Here is a 20,854-nt window from a genome sequence, read left to right as displayed (position 1 = left end):
AAAACACAGCTGGGCCCAGCAGCTTCTGCTGCTGCACTAAATCCCTCTGCCCCTCCGCACATCTCTCTACCCTGAAAGTCTTTAGAGGTGAAATCATGAGTTTTCCTTCTCATTGCAGTTCTGATTTGGCACTAAAAATCCTTCTGAGGCAAGGACAGTTTGGCATATTTTCCTTGCCTGCCCATCAAGCTCTTAAAAAATTAAGTTATTAATCATCTGAACATTCACCTCTGCTGCACTGAGGCTTTCTGGCCAGAAAGTCCCATAGGTGGTTATTTCAAATATGACTCTGCTTCTGTTGAAGACTTTTGAATTAAAAAAAAAAAAAAAATCTGAAGWATGGGYAAATGCACCTTGTGATAATTACTGCCTAGCAGTGTATTTTTTTAAGCAGTCAGCTGAGCTTCTAGTTTATATTTCACCAATTTGCTTACTTGGTAAAAAAAAACAAACCATAACCCAAAAAAAAAGCCCTGACAAACCCCACATTCATCACCTAGTTTATCTGAGGTCTCCTCCACGGCAAAGCATTTCTCSCAAGGAGGAAGGGAAGTTTGCAGCAAAATTGTTTTGTAGCAGATGTATCGATGGAAAAAGTTACTAACTGGGAGTGTTCTCTGCTCCCGAGTGTYGGCGTTGCTATTAGTGCTGCTCCGTAGGGTGTAGCTTTCCTCTTGGGCTCCTGTGTTTGCTTTACGTGTTGCTTTCCTCTTCCTTTTGGTCGGGAGCCTTTTTACGACCTGGCAAAAAAAAACCACTGAGCAGCGGCTCCGACTCCGCGGGACAAAAATGAGCCTTTGCCTTAAATATCCCAGAGACAAATGGAGGTGAGTAGAAACGAGTGGAGCTGTTTGGGCTGGGGAATTGCTGTGGGTTTGCTGTTCAGAAGTTGTTAGAAACCAGTGTGTTGGWTTTGTTTGGGGTTTTCCCCCCTGTTTGGCTGCAATGTGGAGAATTTAACCAAATTCCAGTATGGGAATATACCCGAGTTGTAAATGCATCCAGGCCTTGGATAGGGATTACAGAGTTGGTTGGGATGGAAATCCTTTGAGCAGGGTTTGCTGGGCCTTGGTGGCGAACCTCAGACACATTTCCCCTCCTCCTTTTCCCTCATCTCGCAGTGTCTCCGTGTTTCTGATTCCCTGAGCACACTACATTTACCCTGCTCCCATCGTCTCCCTGTAACTCATATAAAATGCAGAGTTTGTATTTGCTCAGCTGTATTGAATCCTGCTATAAAAGCAGGGTGCAGAGGGCAGGTTGTGGATGTACAGTGAATCTCTGTAACTAATAAAATATTGCACCTGCCCTGCTGGAAGTGTCACTGTGAAACCAGACTTGACAGGGTAAGTGATCCCTCTTCACAATCCTCTAATGCTGGTGCAGTTTGGTGGTACTGGCATAAAAGTGGTGTGAGACCTGAGATGAATGAATTAAAAACAAATTAAAAATGGTGTCTTTAAAGGAAAATGACTCAGTGTGGGATTTGGTGACATGCAGGTCTTTTACTCATAGGGTGGCATAGCTGGGTGGATGAAATGATCTTGTGTTGTACAAACAAGACTCCACATGTGAGTCAAAAATAGGCAGTAAAACACTAAATATTCCTGATAGTCCTTCTTTCTGTTTGCTAAGTTATCTTTTAAGAATATTGAAACTTATTGAGATGGAGGGTTTTTTTCTGTACTGTTCAATGAGTATTTCTAATATCAAACTTTAAGTTTTCATTAGTTTTACATGCACACTTGTGTTGTGTTGGTCTCCTGCTGCTTTATCAAGGGGTTTGGAGCCAGGTTTCCTGGCTCAGCTGGCAGAAAAGAAAACATTGTTATTTCTTCTGTGCTGATAATTCAATCTTATGTCTATTTAAAAGTTTACTAGGAAAACACTGATAGCAAACAATTGCAGGTCAGAGACCACAGGGCTMGTTCATATATGAAAGCAAATGAACATTTTCCTAAAACATTTTGTAGAATCAACAGGTTTTTAGATTAGTTTCCTCTTCAGTTCACAGAGACAAGACCCTGTGCTCCCTCATGTTGTGAGGTGCAAGAAATCAGAGTTGTGTTTTGGTGCATGAAGGAAATGTAACTTCTGAGGGGGCACTGTCTCAGCAAGAGTGTTAGAGAGACAACCTTGAGCTGGGGATATAAAAATTGTCTTTCTGTTGGTCATTTCCTCTGGCTTCTCCCTCCTGGGTGACCTCCTCTCTCATGTAGACCCAACAATCCTCGGGGCAGATCCCTCCCCTGACTGGGTGTTCATGCAGCGCTCTGGCTTCATTTGTCCCTTCCCATGGCACAGAGTTCTCCYTGAAGTTGATGCAGGATTTTACATGTCAGAGCCAGAGCTCTCAGTCTGACTGTTCATGGAAACACTGAGTTTTGCTGCCTTTTTGCTGGCAAGCCCATGCCCACAGAGCTGAGTCACTCCACACCAACAGCAGCTGAAGCTCTTTTGGACATTCGCTTTCCCCAAGTACAACTTTCCTCTTCCACCAAAGYTTCCAGGACMCTTCTTGCYACAGAACTTTGCTTTTCACGTGTTWCACTGAGGCAAAAACACAGGCAGYCACRCACTTGGTATCAAGGRAARAGAGAAAAAGTCCTGTGTCAGAACAAACCCAGAAGACAGGCCTGGATCATGTTTAAAACCTTGAACCACAGACACAGAGAAGGAAATTAAAGATAACCTGTAGTTACTTTCACCGCCTGATTTTATCAGGGAGTATTTCTATTGGTTTTTTGGTTTCTCTTTTTTCACATAGCCTGTGTGAAATCTGAAGGGGCAGGTTTTGGGCACACAGAAATAACCTGTGGCAGTCATCAAAACACACCAAAGGTACTCGAGGTGATGAAGGATCAGCCACCCCTTCTCTCCTGAGCTCTCAGCTGGAGCACAGACCTTGGGTTTCTGCTGTGAGCAGTTCAGGTTCACAAGTCACTCTGCTTGTCCTTCTGGATAGACTATTCTAATAGTTAGCCTTCTCTAGAAAAAAAAAAAAATGCAGAATTATGCTAATTATGTAGAACCTAGAGACTAAGAAAAGTAGCATGTAGAACAGTACACAAAACAACATCCATCTATAAAATAAAAATGTGCCAGGGAGAGTTATTGGAGAGTGAAGAGAAAGAAACACTAGAGCAGCCAACTAGAAAAAAAAGGCCAGCCTGGTACTTAATAGTCACAGGAAGATAAAAAATAAAATAAAAATACTTTGAAACTTTTCAATTGGAATATATTTCAGAAGAGCCACCTAGTCTCAAAAAAAGCTGCCAGAATGGTATATTGAATTCAGCAGGCAAATTTGAACWGGACATGTCTTACAAACAGGGGGAAACTACTCCTATAAGTAATATCTGACATGTCAGAGAGTAAAATACTTTAAATGTTTTAAAGAGAAAAACATTGGGAATGGGCAAAAACTGAATTTGAAAATCTTCCATCCACTGTTTTGCTACCTGCTGCTGGAGATCTGACAACCATTTAAATTATTTCTCAAACTCATTTAAGGGGAAAAAAAAAAAAAAAAAAAAAAAGAAAATGCTTCCTTTCCCATCCCCTCAATTAGAGAAAAATCATCACATCATTTTATGTTGAGAGTTACTAATGAATGTCGTGTCATATATCACTGCCTCTGCATCTGACAGAAATCAAAGCAGACACTTTGAAAGGCAAGTGTCTTTGAACTGCTAATTATGCTTAACAAARAAAGTGTTTCACATGTTGCTTCTAAATGAAATTTCTGCTTGTACCTGAAAGATTTTCCTCCCATCTTATTTCTGGACAGCATGAAATTATGTTGAAGCTAACAGCAATCTGTTTATTTCTGATTATACWGTGATATTTCAAAAAGTGGGGGAAATACCCTGTGTTTCTTGCACAACCAAAAGCTCCTGCAGATTTGTTGAGAAATACTGGCAAAGGTAACCCCCAGATATGTTTCTCTTTTGGATTTATGATATKAAAGGCATCTGTGGAAGTTCTGAGTGTGACAATAGCATTTTAGCTCAATTTCTCTGCCCCCAGGGATTTCTTTTTCCTTAACTTTCTCTTTGGGGCCTTATTCTCAGAGCAGTGAAAAACACCCAAAAAAACCCCAACCAAATCTTCTCAAACAAGAGCAATGGCCAAACAGGAGGATAAACTGTAGGGAGAAAAAGATAACAAGTGCTGGGCCAGCAGTTTGGCATTGTCTCTAATTCCACCGCATTTAAATACTTTGCATAAGGTTCAAAAAAGAAAAACAAACACACAAACAAAATGAAACCAGCAAGTGCAACCACTCAGAGCCTCAAACCTCTTGATTACATCCTTCTCTAATCTTAAAGCTTCTGAAGTGATGCCAAAGAGTGAAACTCTGCAAGTCCTGGGTTAGGGAGAAAGTGGTGTAAATGTGTCTGCTCCACTTTGATCTGCCAGAGAAGAGGTTGTTTTGTGTGGTCAGCATCGAACCATATCTTTCAGATTAGGAAGATTCAAGTTTGGAAAATACTGGAATATGAGGACATTAATAAAGTTCAACTAATATAGAGAGCTGCTGGAAAATCAGGAATTGATGGTAAAACTTCCAGAACCTGATATGAATAAAAAAGTTTAATACTGTTACTCTCCATCACTGGAATCATGGATTTTGCTCTTAGCCAAAGGAGAATTTTTTTTTAAATTRTAATATTCTCTGATTTATATTCCACGAAGCAAAGAAGGGAATGCAGGATTTGTGCTAGCTCCTCAAACTGTAAGAGACAATGTAAGCTCAAGAGTGTTGCTTCTCATTTTCCTTAAAACTACTTTAAAAAAGCTTTACATACACAGGCTGAATAAAAATGACAGTCAGGCCTTTTAACTACTTTAGAATTGCTCCTTTSCATTGCCAGTTTGTCCCACATACTCCTGTGAAGTGTGCACTTCTGGAAAAATGCTTAAAACACATAAATAGTACAATCCAGTCAATTGCTCTTCATCAGCAAATGAGAGCATTCAGAGGCACTGTCACGCAGCAGAGCCCGGGATTAACTCTCAATTTACCCTTCTGTGAAATCCTCCTGCTCTTTCCTCACATCCATTYGCAAACATTCTTCCTCCCCACCCTCTTGAAGTGCCTGCAGGAGTGTTCAGGAGCTCAGCTAATTTGACTGGGATTAAGATGTGGACATTAGACATGAAAAGCAATTTTTAAAATCCATAATGTGCTGGCAGTGTCCTTAAACGCTTCTGTTACCCTGGCACTGACTGGTGTGGGGTCAGTGATGGGGACAGTTTGACTGCACTGGGGGGTGTTGGGTTGCAGGGAATGATTTTGGTGCCATTTGCAGCAAATTCTGGGAGAAATCACTGGGCCTGAAGTGTGGAAGAGCTCACCATGGAACCTTCTCCCAGTGACTGTGGCACTGAGCCTGGGGAGTCCATTTAGCGGGGCACTTTTATAAAAATGTGCTCAGGGATGAAAAGCAAAGGGAAAAGAAGCAGACGAACCAAACAGATTTTTCAATTTTTTGGTTCAAACCAAACCAATTTTGCYTTATGCCTTGGGAAGGCAAAGAAAGAGGAGAGTAGCCTCAATGGGATCACCAATAAAGCACTACCTGAGAGCTGCTCAGATGTGCCTAATCCCATTTTGTTACAATTAAGGTCTTAAAGACAACTGACACAAGACCAAAATCCCCATCTAGCCAAAATTAAGCTATGCACATTATCAATAACAAGCTTACAGGAAAATATCCACATGTATGTCCCATTTTCCAGTCCTGAGGTTTGCATGTCTCCAAAGGATCAGTGTGATTCCTGGTGGACCGGTGGGTAATTTGGAAATTTTGGAAATTATTTTGGAAAACAGATGAGACAAAACAGAGAGAAGCAGTGCAGGTAAAGCTGAACCTGCCATGGAGCAGTGGATGAACCAAGTGACTTTTGGGSGGGCTGCCAATCTTTCTTTTCTATGATTTCTCTACTTTAATGCTTCTGTCTCACCAACTAGACAGCTGGCCCTGTATTAGTCAAAAAACAAAACAAATTATGGAGGATAGCTTGGATAAGGCCAGTTTGAACTGTTCTGCCTGCATTTCATGAGCAGTCATGAGCTCCGGAGCAGAGCTAACAGGCTCCATGCATGGCCAGTTCTTGTCTGTGTTTTCAGACAAGTGAAAAGCTGAAATCTCTCCCAGCAAAAGAAAGGTTGTGCATGCAAACACTATCAATTTCACAGCTTTTTTAGAAAATACCCGGTTGCCTACACCAGTCTGTTGTGCTGTTTTTGTGACACATATTCCTCCCCTGCATTAGTATTCCTATCACAATATTGACTTTTAAGTGAGGTAGTGGACTTCATCTGTATGTTTGGAGGCAGAAGTTCTGAAAAAATGCTGTTAAAAATGTCAGTTCCTGACCTTATCCTCCAGCTGAGCCCTGAGAACTCTGGTCTCTTAGGAGCTTGCTCAAACATGAGCCAGGGTAATGCAGGCAGCCCTGAATTCCTGGCTGAGTCCTGAATTCCTGGGCCTTGCCTGCCCTCAGGATAATGAGGGTTTCAGGTATTGAGGATGTTGAGGAAATGATGGCAGCACTGGAAAAAGGGGCACAGGGAGAGGAAACCTCATCCATTCCCCGGGTGGAATCAGCTGCAGCAGCAGGTCCTGTTGGCTCCACTGACAGATTTCCTGAATCCTCTCTATTCCAGTGCATTTACTGAGTTCAGGAGTGTTGTTAAGAGATTGAAAGTCCTGGATTTAGAGCTGTATTTGAGCAAGAAGAGCCGAGTCCTCATATGGCAAGGAAACTTTCTCCTCCCCACATCAGTCTTTTTCCAATTTACGGCCTCAATGGTGCCCAGGAGAAACTTAAGATTTATCTGAGCCAGAATACACCTACATTTTAGTTCTTTCACTGCTGAGAAAAATGTACAGTTGTTCCCATTATTTCAGRAGGGTTGGTTTGTTGGTAGTTTTTTAACATCACCCCCCTGGCGTCTTTTTAACTCTTCTTTTTTTTTTTTAAAGGCTCTTATTTTTTGGAGCTTAGGAGTCATAATGAATAAAAACCTGTGAATGCAATTCAGTTCAGATCCACGTGTTGAGTCACGGGTTCCTCCTGAGTATGTTCAGGAGTCAAACCATGTCCTTGTAAGGGGATTGGCAGTAGCTTTGGAAATATCTGTCCTCTTTCCCAGTTTGCAATCATGGGCTGTACTTCCAGCTCACTTTTTATATGAAASCACATAGCAATTTTATCTGCAGGGATCAGAGATTGTCTCAGTAACCACTCCTTGTCTGTGTGCAGCTGCTTGGGGTGGGAAAGGAGGCTCTGAAATGTGTTTTTTGTGGTCTGAGTGTGTCTTACACTGTTCTTGCTGCTGTTAGGAGATCCTTCTCTCCCTCTCGCTCATCTTTTACTCAACCCAAACAAAGCCAAACAAGTTCTTCCCACATATCTCTGTCATCCATCACAGACCTGCTCTTTTATCACACCTATGCAGAATTGTCAAAATCAATGCTTACATTTTTTCAGTTATTATTAAACAGTTGTTCAGTGCTCTAAATCCCCTGATTTGGAGAATGCCCAAGCTGATGAGGTGAACAGAACCAAACCATTTCAGGCTCAGTGGGACCCTCAGCTCTATCTCTGAGCTCCTCCCTTCAAAGAGCTCACTTTGCCTCTTGGAGTGTATTTCTGACCTTTGCCTGCTTGTACCTATTTGCAATATATGTTTTTGCCATKCRACTGCTTGGGCAGTACTGCCCCACAGAACCAGCCAGGGACTTTTTTGTGCTGTCCTGGGTGAATCTGTGACCCTCACAATGTTATCAGCACACCAGACAGACACACACCTCTGTTTTCCTCCCTGTATTAATAAGGTGAACATTCTTACACATTTTGTTAAGCCATGAGTACAAGAGCAATCTCAGGAAGTATTCTCAGTGATCCCAGCACAGCCCTCCATCCAAATCTAGAGGAAAAGCTGTGCCCAGGCAGGACAGACATTCAGGTTTTGACGGCTGCATGTGTTTCTGGACTTTGGTAAGGAAAAGGTGTGGAAAACACAGTTCAAACAATTTACAATCGACTTTTGTGGCTTCAGATAGGTCAGATAAACATCGGAGCGAATTTGTTGAGGAAAACAAGCTGCCATTCTGAACAGCTGGAGGTTTAGCCATCCCCAGAGCAAAGTCCATCAAACCCAGAGATGTGGCAARCTGCCAGGCAGCTGCATGTGTGTCACTTTGATGGTCACACAGGAATGCCCTCTGGGCAGGAGGGGATTAATGATAACTCTCTGAAGCCCCAAGTGCCTCATTTTTGATCTTCCTGTGGCAGTATATTTCTTCTTCCATTTTCACTTTGCTCTTAAAGCTTCACTCTTCATTTAAACCCTCTAAGGAAACTCCTTGCAGGATAGATGTGCATTACCCTTTTGGAAGAAACAGAATCTCTGTCAGAAAAATAAATATTGAATCTGTTTAGTAATGCCTCTCATGTAGACATCTCTCTCTCTCATCTTCTTCAAATATTAGTTTAGAAACCAGCTTTCATTTATGGAAGTTTAATTGCAATAATCCAGGTAGCATGGATTATTTCTATAGTGATGCTCTAATKCTAATTTGCTGGAATGGAAGAAAATCTGTCATCCTAACAAATTACTTTTGTCCTTGGATGAAAGAGACAGCAAAGACAGTGCCCCTGGCTAAGAGGAGACAGGAGATGGATATCCACAGTGCTCTGTATGTGAAGCCTGGTGCTGGAAATGTTAATAATAATTCAATTTAACTCCTGCAAAATCAAAACTAAACTTTACACTTWTCTCCAAGCAGAAACCTACTTGGAAACAGCCTTACTTGTGTTTTGAAAGATGTCAAAGGCTTCCTCCTCCTAATGACCTGAGAGATGTGGCTCCAAATAATGATGTTTGGGTATTTATAGGAACGGCTCTTCTTAGAGCTGCCCATCACAGTGAACTTTGTCCTGGACACATGAAGCTCTTAAAARCAGAAACACCCTTCACTTAATCTGAATCTGTCCATGAAAATGGGTGGAATGAGCCAAAAATCCTAGTCCAGCAGTCTAATATAAGGCTTAAGAGCTGTAAGATATGAGATTTGATGGACATTGTTCTTTACAACAATTAAACTCAGTGCAAACCCACGTGCTGATGGTAACACCAACCCGCCCRGRTACTCCTACATCACCMTCCTCCTTTTCYAAAGGAGGGGTTTAGGGCTAAAACYRTGGGTGTAAAAAGATTTYGTTTCATTCATCAGGCTTGATACARGTACAGGGCACAGTCACCACCATTCTCATTCCTTTCTTGTGGCCCTGGCTGTGTCTGTGACGATGACAAAGATGTCCCATCTCACACAGCTTCCAAGCACATTCCAGACCAGCCAGGAACACACTGCCTTACACTMGATCATGAAGCTAGAGGTGCTTAGGCAGGGCTCTATCCATCCTCCTTGGCTGCCAGCAGGAAGGCAAAATCAGGGAAAAGAGCCCTGTAGAACAGTACAGAGATCAAGAATTGAGTTTGTCTGCAGGCCATGGTGTGACAAGAGAGCCATTCAGCCATGAGTTCCATATCCACTGTCCTCAGTGGGTGCAGGAGCAGGGGCAGGACACACCACAGCGGGATCACCCAGCTCTGCCAAGGCTGGGTGTGCACCTTGGCTTGCCAGGACCAAACAAGTTCTTGGCTGTGAACCCCAGACCCCAGCGAGCAGATTTGGGCCAAAGTGAGAAGGCAACATCCGCCAATGCATCTGTAAGAACTGTTGTGAGCTCTGCACAAATATTTTTTTGTGGGAACAAAAGGAGATTAGCATCTCACTGTCTCTCAGTAGAGTCACCTTCAGAGGAACCAGGCACGGCCCTACTTAATCTGCCACGTTTCCAGAGCACTGCTCACTATGTATCTTTGCATCATGGCCATCCATCACAGCACCAGTTTCTCATCTAAATACTGCCAGCAGCACTGTGAGCAGCCCAGCTAACACCCCCTCCTTCTCCCTCTGCATCTTATTATTGAAGTTGCTGCTGGCAAAGGAAAGGAAAGGGAAAGTGGCAGTGTCCACAGCGACATTAGCAGAACTGTCATCTTAATCAATGCTGATCCTTTCCCCCTCATCCCTGCTTCTCTGCCCCTGTTCTCCTTTTTGAGGCAGCAGAAAATCCATATAATTTCACCACTGTACACAGCCATCCAGAAATSCTGCTGCTRGTCCATKAAACCTTTGGTACCCTGATTTGCTWTRTCCTCTTTGGCCACCCAAGRMCCCCCAAGCAGAGCCATTGCCTGGGATCCCAGAGGCTGTGATTCTCCTGGACAGCAGGAGCATCCCTGGGAGCAGTCAGAGCAAGGCACCCATCTGCTCTCTGCAGGTTCCTCATCRCAGGGGAAACTGTGTCAGTCAGCTGGAAATGGGTTTCAATAACCCAGCATTGATAAGGTAATTGGACAGGGAGCATCACAGSAAAGAGAGAGTCTCTTGGAAAAGCAGCATTTCTAAAGTTTCAGCACCCACAATCCTCCCTCTCTGTCTCCAGTCCTGCACGTCAGGGTGTGGGTGTTTGGACACCCTTGTCTCTGCTCTCACCTGTAGCTCATTGCAGTTTTCAGCCTGCAGTCAGTGTCACTGTCCCCTGATGCTATCTGATGATCTCTAGAGTCTGGAAAGAGCCATCCTGGCTGCAGTGACCTGTCCCATTGTCACTGAGCCACAGGACCTGCCTGGGAAGCACAGGAGGCTTTGCCTGCTGGTGTCCCCTCCGTCCAGCCCATCTGAACCAAAGCCCAGTTGTGCCAGGGACAGGAGGGGTCATGCTCAGGGATCAGCACACTCAAATGTTCCCCTTCCTGCAATTTTTTGCATCACAGAGTAGACATGGCCTGACACTACAGATGTCATTATACTATTAATAGTTCCTGTCTGTAAACTTTTCTCTCTTCCACTGTGTCTCCATTGCTTCTCTGACATTATCTTTGCAAAACAGTCAAGGAAAATTTAAGTAMCATGTTATTGCACCGAGTTTCCCTAAGACTTTGGGGTCAGAGAAGGAAAGATTTCTTTCTTCCTTCCCGTGACAGAACAACCCTCTCCAAGCAGCACTGCAGTTCCAGCAGGTTSCTGCATTTCAGGAGCAGTAATTCCACCTGGTCGATATTCCCACCAGCCCAGCTGTGGAGAGCTGGTTCTGTAACATCTCTAGATTGCACGGTGATATGAACCTCATCAACTCCTGTCTCAGTTTTCAGATCTCATTGAAAACCATGCCTTGTCTTCCTCAGCAGTGCTGCTTAATTCTCCTGCTCCMCTGAGCTATTATTTAATTCACTGGCAGTAGCTGGAACACAGTTTATAGGGTTGACCCAGGGCTGAACAGTCCTACAAGCTTGGACAAAGCACTGTGCCCCTGTTTCCTCATCTTTGACATAAGAGTAATGTTTCTGCTGCCAAGGGAGGCTGRAATAATTATGCTTCAGGAATATTCAATGCTAAACACTTCTGCCAGTCTATTTATCATGTTCATAGAGTAATGGCTTGCAGGAATAAGAGATTAAAGAATAGCCCTGTAGTTACAGGGTTGGGCTGGAGTACAGACCTGGCCTCTGCTCCTGGCTCTTAGGAAACAGGGCAGACCCTAGGCAAGGTTCAGGCTTCAAACCTCCACCTTCAGGATGGGAAATACAACCTTTCCCTCTGTGGAGGCTAAATAATCCCTGTTTGTGAGTTTGCAAAGAGAACTGTTACTGTCAGTTTTTAAGGGAATTGCCACTTGTGCAGTTCCAATACGGATTCAGTTTATAAATAAAGGACAAGAAGGAATATCTGCAGTTAGGAGAGGCTTTGCAGCACACAGTCAAAGTCTGTTTCCTGTGTTTAAGGAAAYCTTGCACACCAGAATTAATTCAATGAGGGAAATGTCTCTCACATCCCATGCTGACTTCAACACTCATTCAAGACATTGAGCGAGACAGCTCTCACATGAGTCCCTTCCACTGAAAATAGGGAGCACACCATCAGACCCAGTACCTGCTGAACAGCCAGCCAAGGCTACTTGAAGCGTGGAAAACCCAAGGACACGCTGTGTGGGTTTCCCTGTTAGCCTGGCTTCCAGACAAGCCTCTCTRCCACAGTTCAGAGAGTTCAAGAGCTGCCACGCCTGATCTCCCAGGGCAGYTTTGAAGGAGGCTGCAGCAGCCCAGCAGATAGGATTAATGCCAGGTCTGTGTGCAGGCAGAGCCCGTCCCTCTCCTCCCATTCCCAGCCCACCTGCTGCCCACCAGCTGCTCCAGCTGCTGCTGGAACTCTGCTCCAAATGCTCTCACTCCCTTTCCTTCCCTATTTCCTGAGGAAACACTCAGTTCATCTGCTCTTTAAGCAATTAATGGACTCCACAAAGCATCTGCTGAGCAGGGGCTCTGCAGGGCCCCTAATTTGCAGCAGCTCACCCCCCGTGGCACTCGTGTGCTCTGGCCTTRTGGCCAGTGCTGGACCAAGGGGTGCAAACCAAATGCTGTGGAGCTGGGCTGACACGTGCCAGATGGCTACTTGTCCTTATCAATTTTCATAGGTTTGATAACATTCACACTCATATTGAAAAGGGAGAGCTTTGGCTGACCAGCAAAAGCATGGCTGTAGGGTTTGATGTAGAACTGAGGCTCTGTCTCAAGGGATGTTCCTGACCTTGGTGTTGTTCTGTCTGTGCAGAAACTGCAGTCTTGAACTGACCATGTGCCCTTGTGAAGGGCTGGACTGACCTGGCTCTCCTCAGAGCCTCCTTATCCTCTCCTAATTCCACCCCTTTGCTTAGACTTTCCCTTCCTAAATCCCAAAAAGAAAAAAAAAAAGAAAGAGTATCTCTCCACAGCAGGCACCAAAGGCAGCCTGAACTTCTTGGCTATATTAATAAGGAAATTAAGGCTAATTGAAGGAAGTGTGGTTAACTCCATATATAACATTATCCTAAATTGCTGCACTATTTCTAGCACCCATATTTTTTTCCTGAGTGCTTAAATATCAAAGCCACAGTGCATCCATAACATTGGCAAAAAGCTGCAAAAGATGAGTTTGTTTCTTAGCACATAGGACAGCTAATGTCAGAGAAGTGACTTAATTTGAACACAAAGCTAGTTTTGTGAGGAAAAAAATAAAATATCAGGAATAAAGAACTGCTTAATCTTTCAGAAAAAGGTGTCTGGAAAAACAGCTGGAAGAAACAGCCATCTGAAAGAAACCAGCTGGGAACTTCCAGTGACTAACTATATCAGCATGGATGGCAAATCTCTCCTTTTCTTGACCAGGTCAGCATCAGATGACATGCCTGACTTCCATAAAGGTTTTAATTATTTTATATAAAGAACTCCAGACACACACACACATACACACACACACACACACACATAAACACACACACAAAAAGCATGACTCGAAAAAGCTCTCCCCCATAGTGGATAGGATTATTCAGTGAAAGGCTGTGATCATTTCCATGGGGCAGAGTTCACATGACTTTTGTAGGATAACTTGCCCCTGAAGATGCCAGGGCTGCCTTGGAGCAGTGTCAGGATTGGGGACAGCAGGGCAGGCAGAGGAGCTGGGGCTGCAGCCAAGGCTCTGGGGTGATGAGAGAAGGAAGGGGAGGATTGGGAGCCTCTGGTTCCAAGAGAGAAGGAGGCATCACTAAGCACAGCTCGGCTGCTCTTTGTCCTTTCCTTCGAGCTGGAAAGGTGAGTGATCAGATGGATCCCCCGACAATCATCTCTGCAGGTTCTCTCTRCTCTCGTGGAGCAGAAGGGTCAGGTATGGAAGGAGGAACGATCCTGAGATGCAGGAAGGTTTTGTTCGCTCTGCTTTGACCCCAAACCTTGCGGGACACTCTCTACCAGAGCTCTGCAGTTTTGTGGGTGATCTCTGGGGTCCGACAGCTCCTCTCTGCATCCCCCTTTGCGCATCCCCCGGGCAGGGCTGTCCCTGGAATCCACCTCTAGGTGCTGCTGTACGACCAGCGATGGATTCCCAGCAGGAAAAAACGGGAAAGGCACGGCAGCAACTTCCCCGTGTTGCAGGAGGAAACTGCAGCRGTTCTGGATCACCAAAATGTGCCCTTTTTTAAAGCATCGCGCCAGTTCTTGTGTAGACCAACACAGCTCTCCCTCCCCATCTCCTGAAGGGATTGTAGCAGAGGTGACAAGTCTCAGCATCACCTTCTGATCATATTTTGGCTGAGGGACAGCTGTAATTCAGCTTTTCACACAAAGGAGAAAAGAAGAGGTTAAAGTGAGCTGGTGGCATTGCCGGGATGGGTTAACCCTGCCAGGTCAAGAGCAAGGACACGAGCGATTTGTCACAGACAGCAGCAATGCACACGGGGCTGATTGGAGGGTGATGCTTAAGGCTTCAGGCATTAGCAAATTAGCATTTTGCTAATTAGTTATTGATCACTATCACAAGGCATGTCATGACCACCGTAAGCTCGCCACAATGTGATGGAAAATTAGAACATGTACCAGAAAGCACATTAATTCCTTCTCCTCCAGGAACTTTCCTCAGACATTTGGCCAATCTGCAAGCCTTATCCTGCTGTTTCCTAAACGAGTGACAAATATTCCCTTGCTTCCCAAGGGCAGTTTTCCTCTTTCCTGCCACATAATGATTTTCACCTTGCCTTGAGGGAAGGTGTTGTTCTTCCTTTCCTGATGCCCCAARGTGCACAAATTTAAGGTATTCCACACCCTGCTGATCCCACACCAGCTGTGACAACATAAGAAGGGAATTTTGTCTCCCCACCACTACAGAGCTGCTGTATTAACTGTTTTTCTGTGTGTGTCCCACACTGTGCACCCATAGCATGAGTTCCCTGTGCCAGAGGAACCCTCAACACCATCCCACAAATATTCTGTGAGCATTGTGGATCACAGAGCTCCCTGTCCTTGGGTAATRAGAGCTATCAAAGTTCACATTGCATCCCTGACAGCACATGCACACTTAYATAAGTGCTTTATTCCTATATGCACTGCAGAGAGAAAGAAGCGAGAAGATTGTGCATCTTATAAATTTACCCTGGTTCAGCTGGTGTGCAGGACCTCTCAGAAAGTGCCCACAGGAGACTGCATTCCCTTTGAAATATTAATCTGAGCTTAGGGCAGGGATGGAGCRTGATCAGGCACAGCCCTTGGAGAGCAGTTCTTCAATTTTTCCATCTGGGAACTCTCCCCTCAACAAAAGCATTTAATGTGTGTGATCTCTGGTGGGTTTTGCGTGCTGAAATGTGAAATGTGAGGGTTGTGGGGTGCTGCTCACAGAAAGGGAAGATCTCAGGCATGCCATGAGGATTTCTGGGGTGGCAGAGAGCTATGTTAGGCTGCAGTGATGGCAGCAAGGTGCTCTTCTGGAGCACAGTTTGACATAGGTAACCCTAGGAGACACAGGAGGCAACACCTTAGAGAAGGAAAAGCCTTGTTAACCTTGGGATGTTCAGCTTTGGCCACTTCAGCACATAGAAAACAGTCCTGGCAGGAACCACAGAGCTGCAGCAGTGTCCAGGCAATCCAGCAGGAATATCGAGCTGTGGATAAGGGGTGCTGGGCAGACACAGACAGCTCAGGACATGAACCTACAAAATGGGGATTTCCCGATAGTTCCAAGAGAATCGGAATTTTCTAAGTAACAAATGGTGCTTGAGAAACGGCAGGGAGCAGAGGTGTTTTACAGCTGACACCACAGGCTGTGCCACCTTCCCTGTGCCTGCTGGAGAGCAGAGATCCCTGATTCTCATTTGTAATGAATGGTAACGTTTGATCCGAGTCCTCTCTGGAGTTCAGTGGAAGTTGAGCACAGGGTCCCTTGTTTCTAATTTTTATGGTATTTGTTATACTGCTGCTGGTGTTCGGGGTTTGAGTGAAGAGGAGAGAAGGAAGTTTATGTTTTTCAGCACTGAAGTAGGATGTGTCTGTGGGCAGTGTTCCTGATGTCTGGGTGGTTTTTTTTCCGGAAAAGAATGGATACCACACCTCGTCTCCTTAAGCACTACARGCATTATCTCTTGCCCTGTCTTGCAGTACCTCCTGTAATTAGCTTTTACATTAGAGCTCAGAGTCCATTTTCTGTGTCAGACAATGCCTCAGCAAATTTTGGCTAAAGATTGAGGATTGGTATGTGTGGGAACSGAGCCAGAATTTATAGCAGAMACACAGGTTCTATTTTTCACTGAATTATATCTTAGCAAATGTCAGCGGGTGTGATAATTACTTGCTGGATGAAATATACTTTTTTAATCATATCATTTGTTCCAAAACACTGTTTCTGTTGTTTTCTCCAAGGGTTGTTTATTAATGACACCTCACAAGCTGAGAAACTGGGACTTTTCCCTTCCAGCCTTTAACAGTAACAGGAATGAAGCGCTGTGTTTGTGGTTACTAACTCAGACTCGCTGCGAGCTTCCCTAAAATACAGACACAATTATCTGCTTTTATTGCAGCAGATGCTCTTACAAGACCTCCTGTGACTTTGTTTCTTGTGGGCAGTGATTGCCATGAGGGTGCAGAAGGCTCCTGAGCCAGCCCAGGCTGTCCCTTTGGGGTGTTGGTGGCATCCACCACCCCAAACCCATGGCCTGGTGTTAACCCAGCAAACCAGAACCTGCTCGTGTCTGACTGCAGCCTCCCTGCAGCTGGAAAACACTCCCAGTCAGGAGAACAATCCCTGCTAAAAATGGATCCAGGTCAGCTTTTTCAATGCTCTCCCTCAGGTAGGACATTCCGTGATCTGTCCTAGGYTGGGAGCACACCACCTCAATCGAGGGTCCCCTCGTGTCACAYGTGTCACAGCTGTCTTTCTGGCCCCTCTGTGCTCTGCATTCTCATCTCAGCTTTACTTTTTATTTAGTTGATCCTTAAAATCCTTCTCAGCATAAAAATCTAACAGTTGCCACCATGACAGRGTGACATCTGCGTCCGTCTCAGTCAGAGGCAGCTGCATCCTGCTTTGATTTCTTCCTCCCCCACTCCCTCCTCTTTCTCTCCTCTTTTTCCTTTCCCACAGCTGAGTACGGCCTCACACAACACAGAGGTTCAGTTCAGGAGAAAAAGATCAGGGGGAAAAAGTCTTTTTCAGGGATTTTTCCTGTAGGCGAGATCCATATGACAAATTTCTCATTTTCTGAGGACACAGACTATATTGAACATGAGGAGAAACCTTCCCTGTGGACATGAAGGAGGCTGGGGAATCCACCACAGGCATTTTAGGCTCTCAGAGGCTGTTAGGGTCTAGCATTTACTGTGCTAAACTGATGTAAAACAGACACTGTGCCACCTCTCAGTCACAGATATTTTCTGTCAAATGCCTGAGATCCAAGCATATGTAATATGGGGGCTGATTATGCCTCAGCATGTTTTCTAACAAATKGTTTCTTAGAAATAAAGCACTAAACAAACTGGAATTATAATGAAACAAGACAACAATGATAATACCATTGTATGTATCTGGAGTAATGATGGGGCTAGATCGGATAATGAAGGTGTAAAATGGATGAACATTGGCATCTCTAATACCCATAATAAATTCTAGGACATTGAAAAACTGCATGATATCAACAAACAAACAGTTCATAACACTAACCATAACAACCTCATAGGAAAAAGCCCAATATTTGGAATGCTAGTCATCAARGGAAAGTGTTCCAAAATGCAGAAACCACTACAGGACCACATAAAATGGATATTTGCATCATGAAAAATAATCAGAGCAATTCTCCTGCTCATCCTCAGCTTCTTGGCTTGCACTGCTATCTCACAAAGCACCTTTTGCTCTTTGGTTTCATCCCCACACGTGCAACGGGGGCGACAACTGCTAAAGATAAGAATGACTTTAATTCCCATGGCTTTGGCATTARCAAATTCCCTGCAGATCCCTCTGCCTGACAGGCAGGAAACTTTGGCATAACAAACGTGTCATGCTGCTTGAAGGTCCCCATGTTTTACAACAATGGGGGGAAAGGAAAGGATATTCTGTGCCAGAGTCACGGGGGAGGATGTGGAGCAGATGGGGATGGCATTGCTGCTGCTTTGCCCACTTTCCCCTCTCTCACCCAACATATGATGGAAGAGCAGAGGTGACAGTGATAGTGTGATGGAAGAGCAGAGGTGACAATGTGATGGAAGAGCAGAGGTGACAGGACAGCAAACTGCAGCATGGGTACCTTGTGCTGGCAGCCACCTCTGCAGCAGCCCCGCTCAGATCACACTTCCAGCCCACTGGCTCCAAGAGAAAGGGATGGATTATCTCTCTTAACCATCCAATCCCCACCTCAGAGTTCACAGTTTGGCCAAAATTAAACCAACAAATCTGCTGAGGTGCAATGGCCCCGAATTTAGCGATCTATTGTAATAAGCTGTAACAGCTCTGCAGAGTCCTTTGGGATGTCACCGGGGATAAAGAGCACAGGAGTGAAACCAGAGATCCGTCAGCATTAGCAGACTAATAACAATGTCTCACAGAAGGCAGGGCTGTGACTTATCCCTCTCCTTCAGAGCTCCCTCATCATTTTGCACCAAGGGAAGAGAGGCACAGCAGCGGTGCTGGTGAGAGATTCCTTTACCCGTAGGATGATCCTCCAGGAACAGCTGCCCCTGAAACCAGAGCCAGCCCCGGGGAGGTTCCAGCAGCCCTCTGCCCCCAAAAGAGCAGTCTAAACACACCCCGCTGCCGCTAAGCCCGGCTTAGCTTCGCAGCAGATGCAGTGCCTTTGCAAGTGATAGCCGTTCCTGTCATATATTGAAATTAATTTCTCAGACAAAAATCTGCTTTATTGGGAATGAAAATGAGCAGCAGCCCCATCAACACAAGCGCAAGTGTGTGGCCAGCAGGAYAGCAACAACATTTGTGATGAAGCAGCCTTTCCCACTGTTCCCTTCCCCCACACATGATAATTTAGTTATGGTGCCATTTTTCCAAGACAATTAAGTGCACRTATTTTTCTCTTTCGAGTTGACTGCTGCGGAGTGGCTACACTTGAGAAAATTAGTTTTTATCATTTTAATAATCTAATTTTCATAAACCTTTTAACGCAAAAACAAAAACTACTTAACGCACAGCAAGATAATTAATATTGAAAATAGACTCTGCAGGGGAACTGTAGTACCTGCTGCCTTGCATTAGGCTCCCAGAATAATGAATTAGCCAGGAACTTTAAGTAAGTTTGTAGGAACAATATAAACAGTACCAACACAAACACCACTTCCCCTTGCTTTAGACAGATCTCATCAAGAGGCTGTTTAATATGTTGAGAGCCTGACTTYGAGAATAACTTCACTGGTGTCCCTGCTGGAAATGCAGTGACTCTTAAAAAACAAAATCATTCATATTCAGAATTACCACTTTAGAGGTGACAGAAAGAAATGTAATGTTTTAAAAGGCCTGAAGAAGACAATTTGCCTTTTCCCTTTTTTCCCTTACCCCACTGAGCCATAACTGAGTGAGGGAAGGTTTTGCAGCTGGAACATGGAATGGGATGGATTAGCTGAGCTCTGCTGCCCACCCCCAGGACAACAATGGTCCAGTTTTCCCTAAGGGAATGGTAAAGGTGGATATTTCCTTTCCTGACAAACAGTAAGTTTGTTTTGGGTTTGGGGTTGGTTGCGTTGTTTTTGGTTTTTTTTTGCACAGAGTGTGGGGAGAGATAGTAACTAATCCTTTCTGCTGAGCACATCTACCCCTAAGCAATGTCACACAACTCATTAATGCTGAGAGCCAGGCACTGCCAGCAGAGACTGAAAGGACCCTTAAATGCCACAAATAATGTGTGCTCTTATAGACCACTCAACACATTCAAAGCACTRTGCAATTATTAACTAATTGTTTAAGGAGCTAATTATTTAAGGAACTAATTACTGATAGCAAGCGGTTTACCACTTTTTCAGAGCATCAGGTGTAGGCCAGGGATCCTCTGAAGGACCCTGATGAATTTGTGGGACTGCTGCTTGCTCTGGGGAGTTAATGGCTGATGTTTTGGGGTGGGAGCTCAAATTTTGTTTGTCTGGCTGAGGGGAGGATGCTCCTTTTAGGAGAACCCAGAGACAATGGACCCTGTCCTGAACCASCCCCTGCACCCCTAAATCACAAGGGACCATTTCCAGAAATGACCCCTCTAGTCTCTCTGGCAGCCAGGGTGCACAATCTGCATGACTAATAAATGTGCAAGGAAAGTTTTATCTGCCACAGTTACAGTCCCTTCACAAGGGACTGCTCAGAGATGTGAGGTTAAAATCCTGTGCCAAAATAGGAAACGGTGGGAGGGGAATCAAACAAGAATACAGATTCGTGTAGAGCTCATCAGGGAATGATAAGGATAGAAAAAAAAATCAGAGTGAATTAATGCTGTCAAAGGGTCTAAAGGGAAGATGAAAGATTCTTATTATATGAGTATCAGGGGAAGAAAAGCAAAAATCCTAGACAGAAGATGTGTCCATTAATTAGTAAACTAAGCTGGTGTTAAAATAATGATGACCAGAATCTGTCTTTAATGAGACAGATAAGAGACATGTGAACAATTCAGAAATTAGAAAAAGCCAATAAAATATCTTTTCTTAGTAGCATATGAGAAAATACTCCGTGGAAAATGAGCCTGTACATAAATCARCTGATACAGATGAACCTGTGTTATTGAGGGAAGTGGTGAAAATGCCATGCTGCATGTGATTATTTMTCCTAATTAGTGAACAGAAGACTAAGAATTGTCTAAAGAGAAGTGTAAGCAGACATTTTAAATGAGAAAGAAATCATCCAAAACACTATTTTCTGAATATCTACCTTATACCCTTTCCAAAGGAATCCTCACTGCTCTGGAATACAGTGAAATTGAGGAATACAAAGGG

The 20,854-nt window shown here is 44.3% G+C and overlaps 1 protein-coding gene across 3 annotated transcripts in view; it reads left to right on the top strand.

Moving 5' to 3' along the window:
• The first annotated feature begins 665 nt into the window (after positions 1–665).
• The window catches only part of LOC130581538 (calcium-activated potassium channel subunit beta-2), a 128,491-nt gene continuing 108,302 nt past the window's right edge, over positions 666–20,854 (top strand). Inside the window, exon 1 of one of the 3 annotated variants that reach the window (XM_057379696.1) lies at positions 666–827. In XM_057379696.1, the coding sequence (XP_057235679.1) occupies positions 790–827 (38 nt within the window). In that variant the 5' untranslated portion in view covers positions 666–789. The remainder of the gene's footprint in view (positions 828–20,854) is intronic. The other 2 variants (XM_057379695.1, XM_057379694.1) reach the window with 2 other exon arrangements.

This window comes from Malurus melanocephalus, unplaced genomic scaffold (genome assembly GCF_030028575.1).
Source record: "Malurus melanocephalus ecotype Western Australia unplaced genomic scaffold, MMel_1.1 scaffold_417, whole genome shotgun sequence".
Taxonomy (NCBI): Eukaryota; Metazoa; Chordata; class Aves; order Passeriformes; family Maluridae; genus Malurus; species Malurus melanocephalus.
Note: the sequence above shows the minus strand (reverse complement) of the source record. Positions and strands in the feature narration are given on the sequence as shown.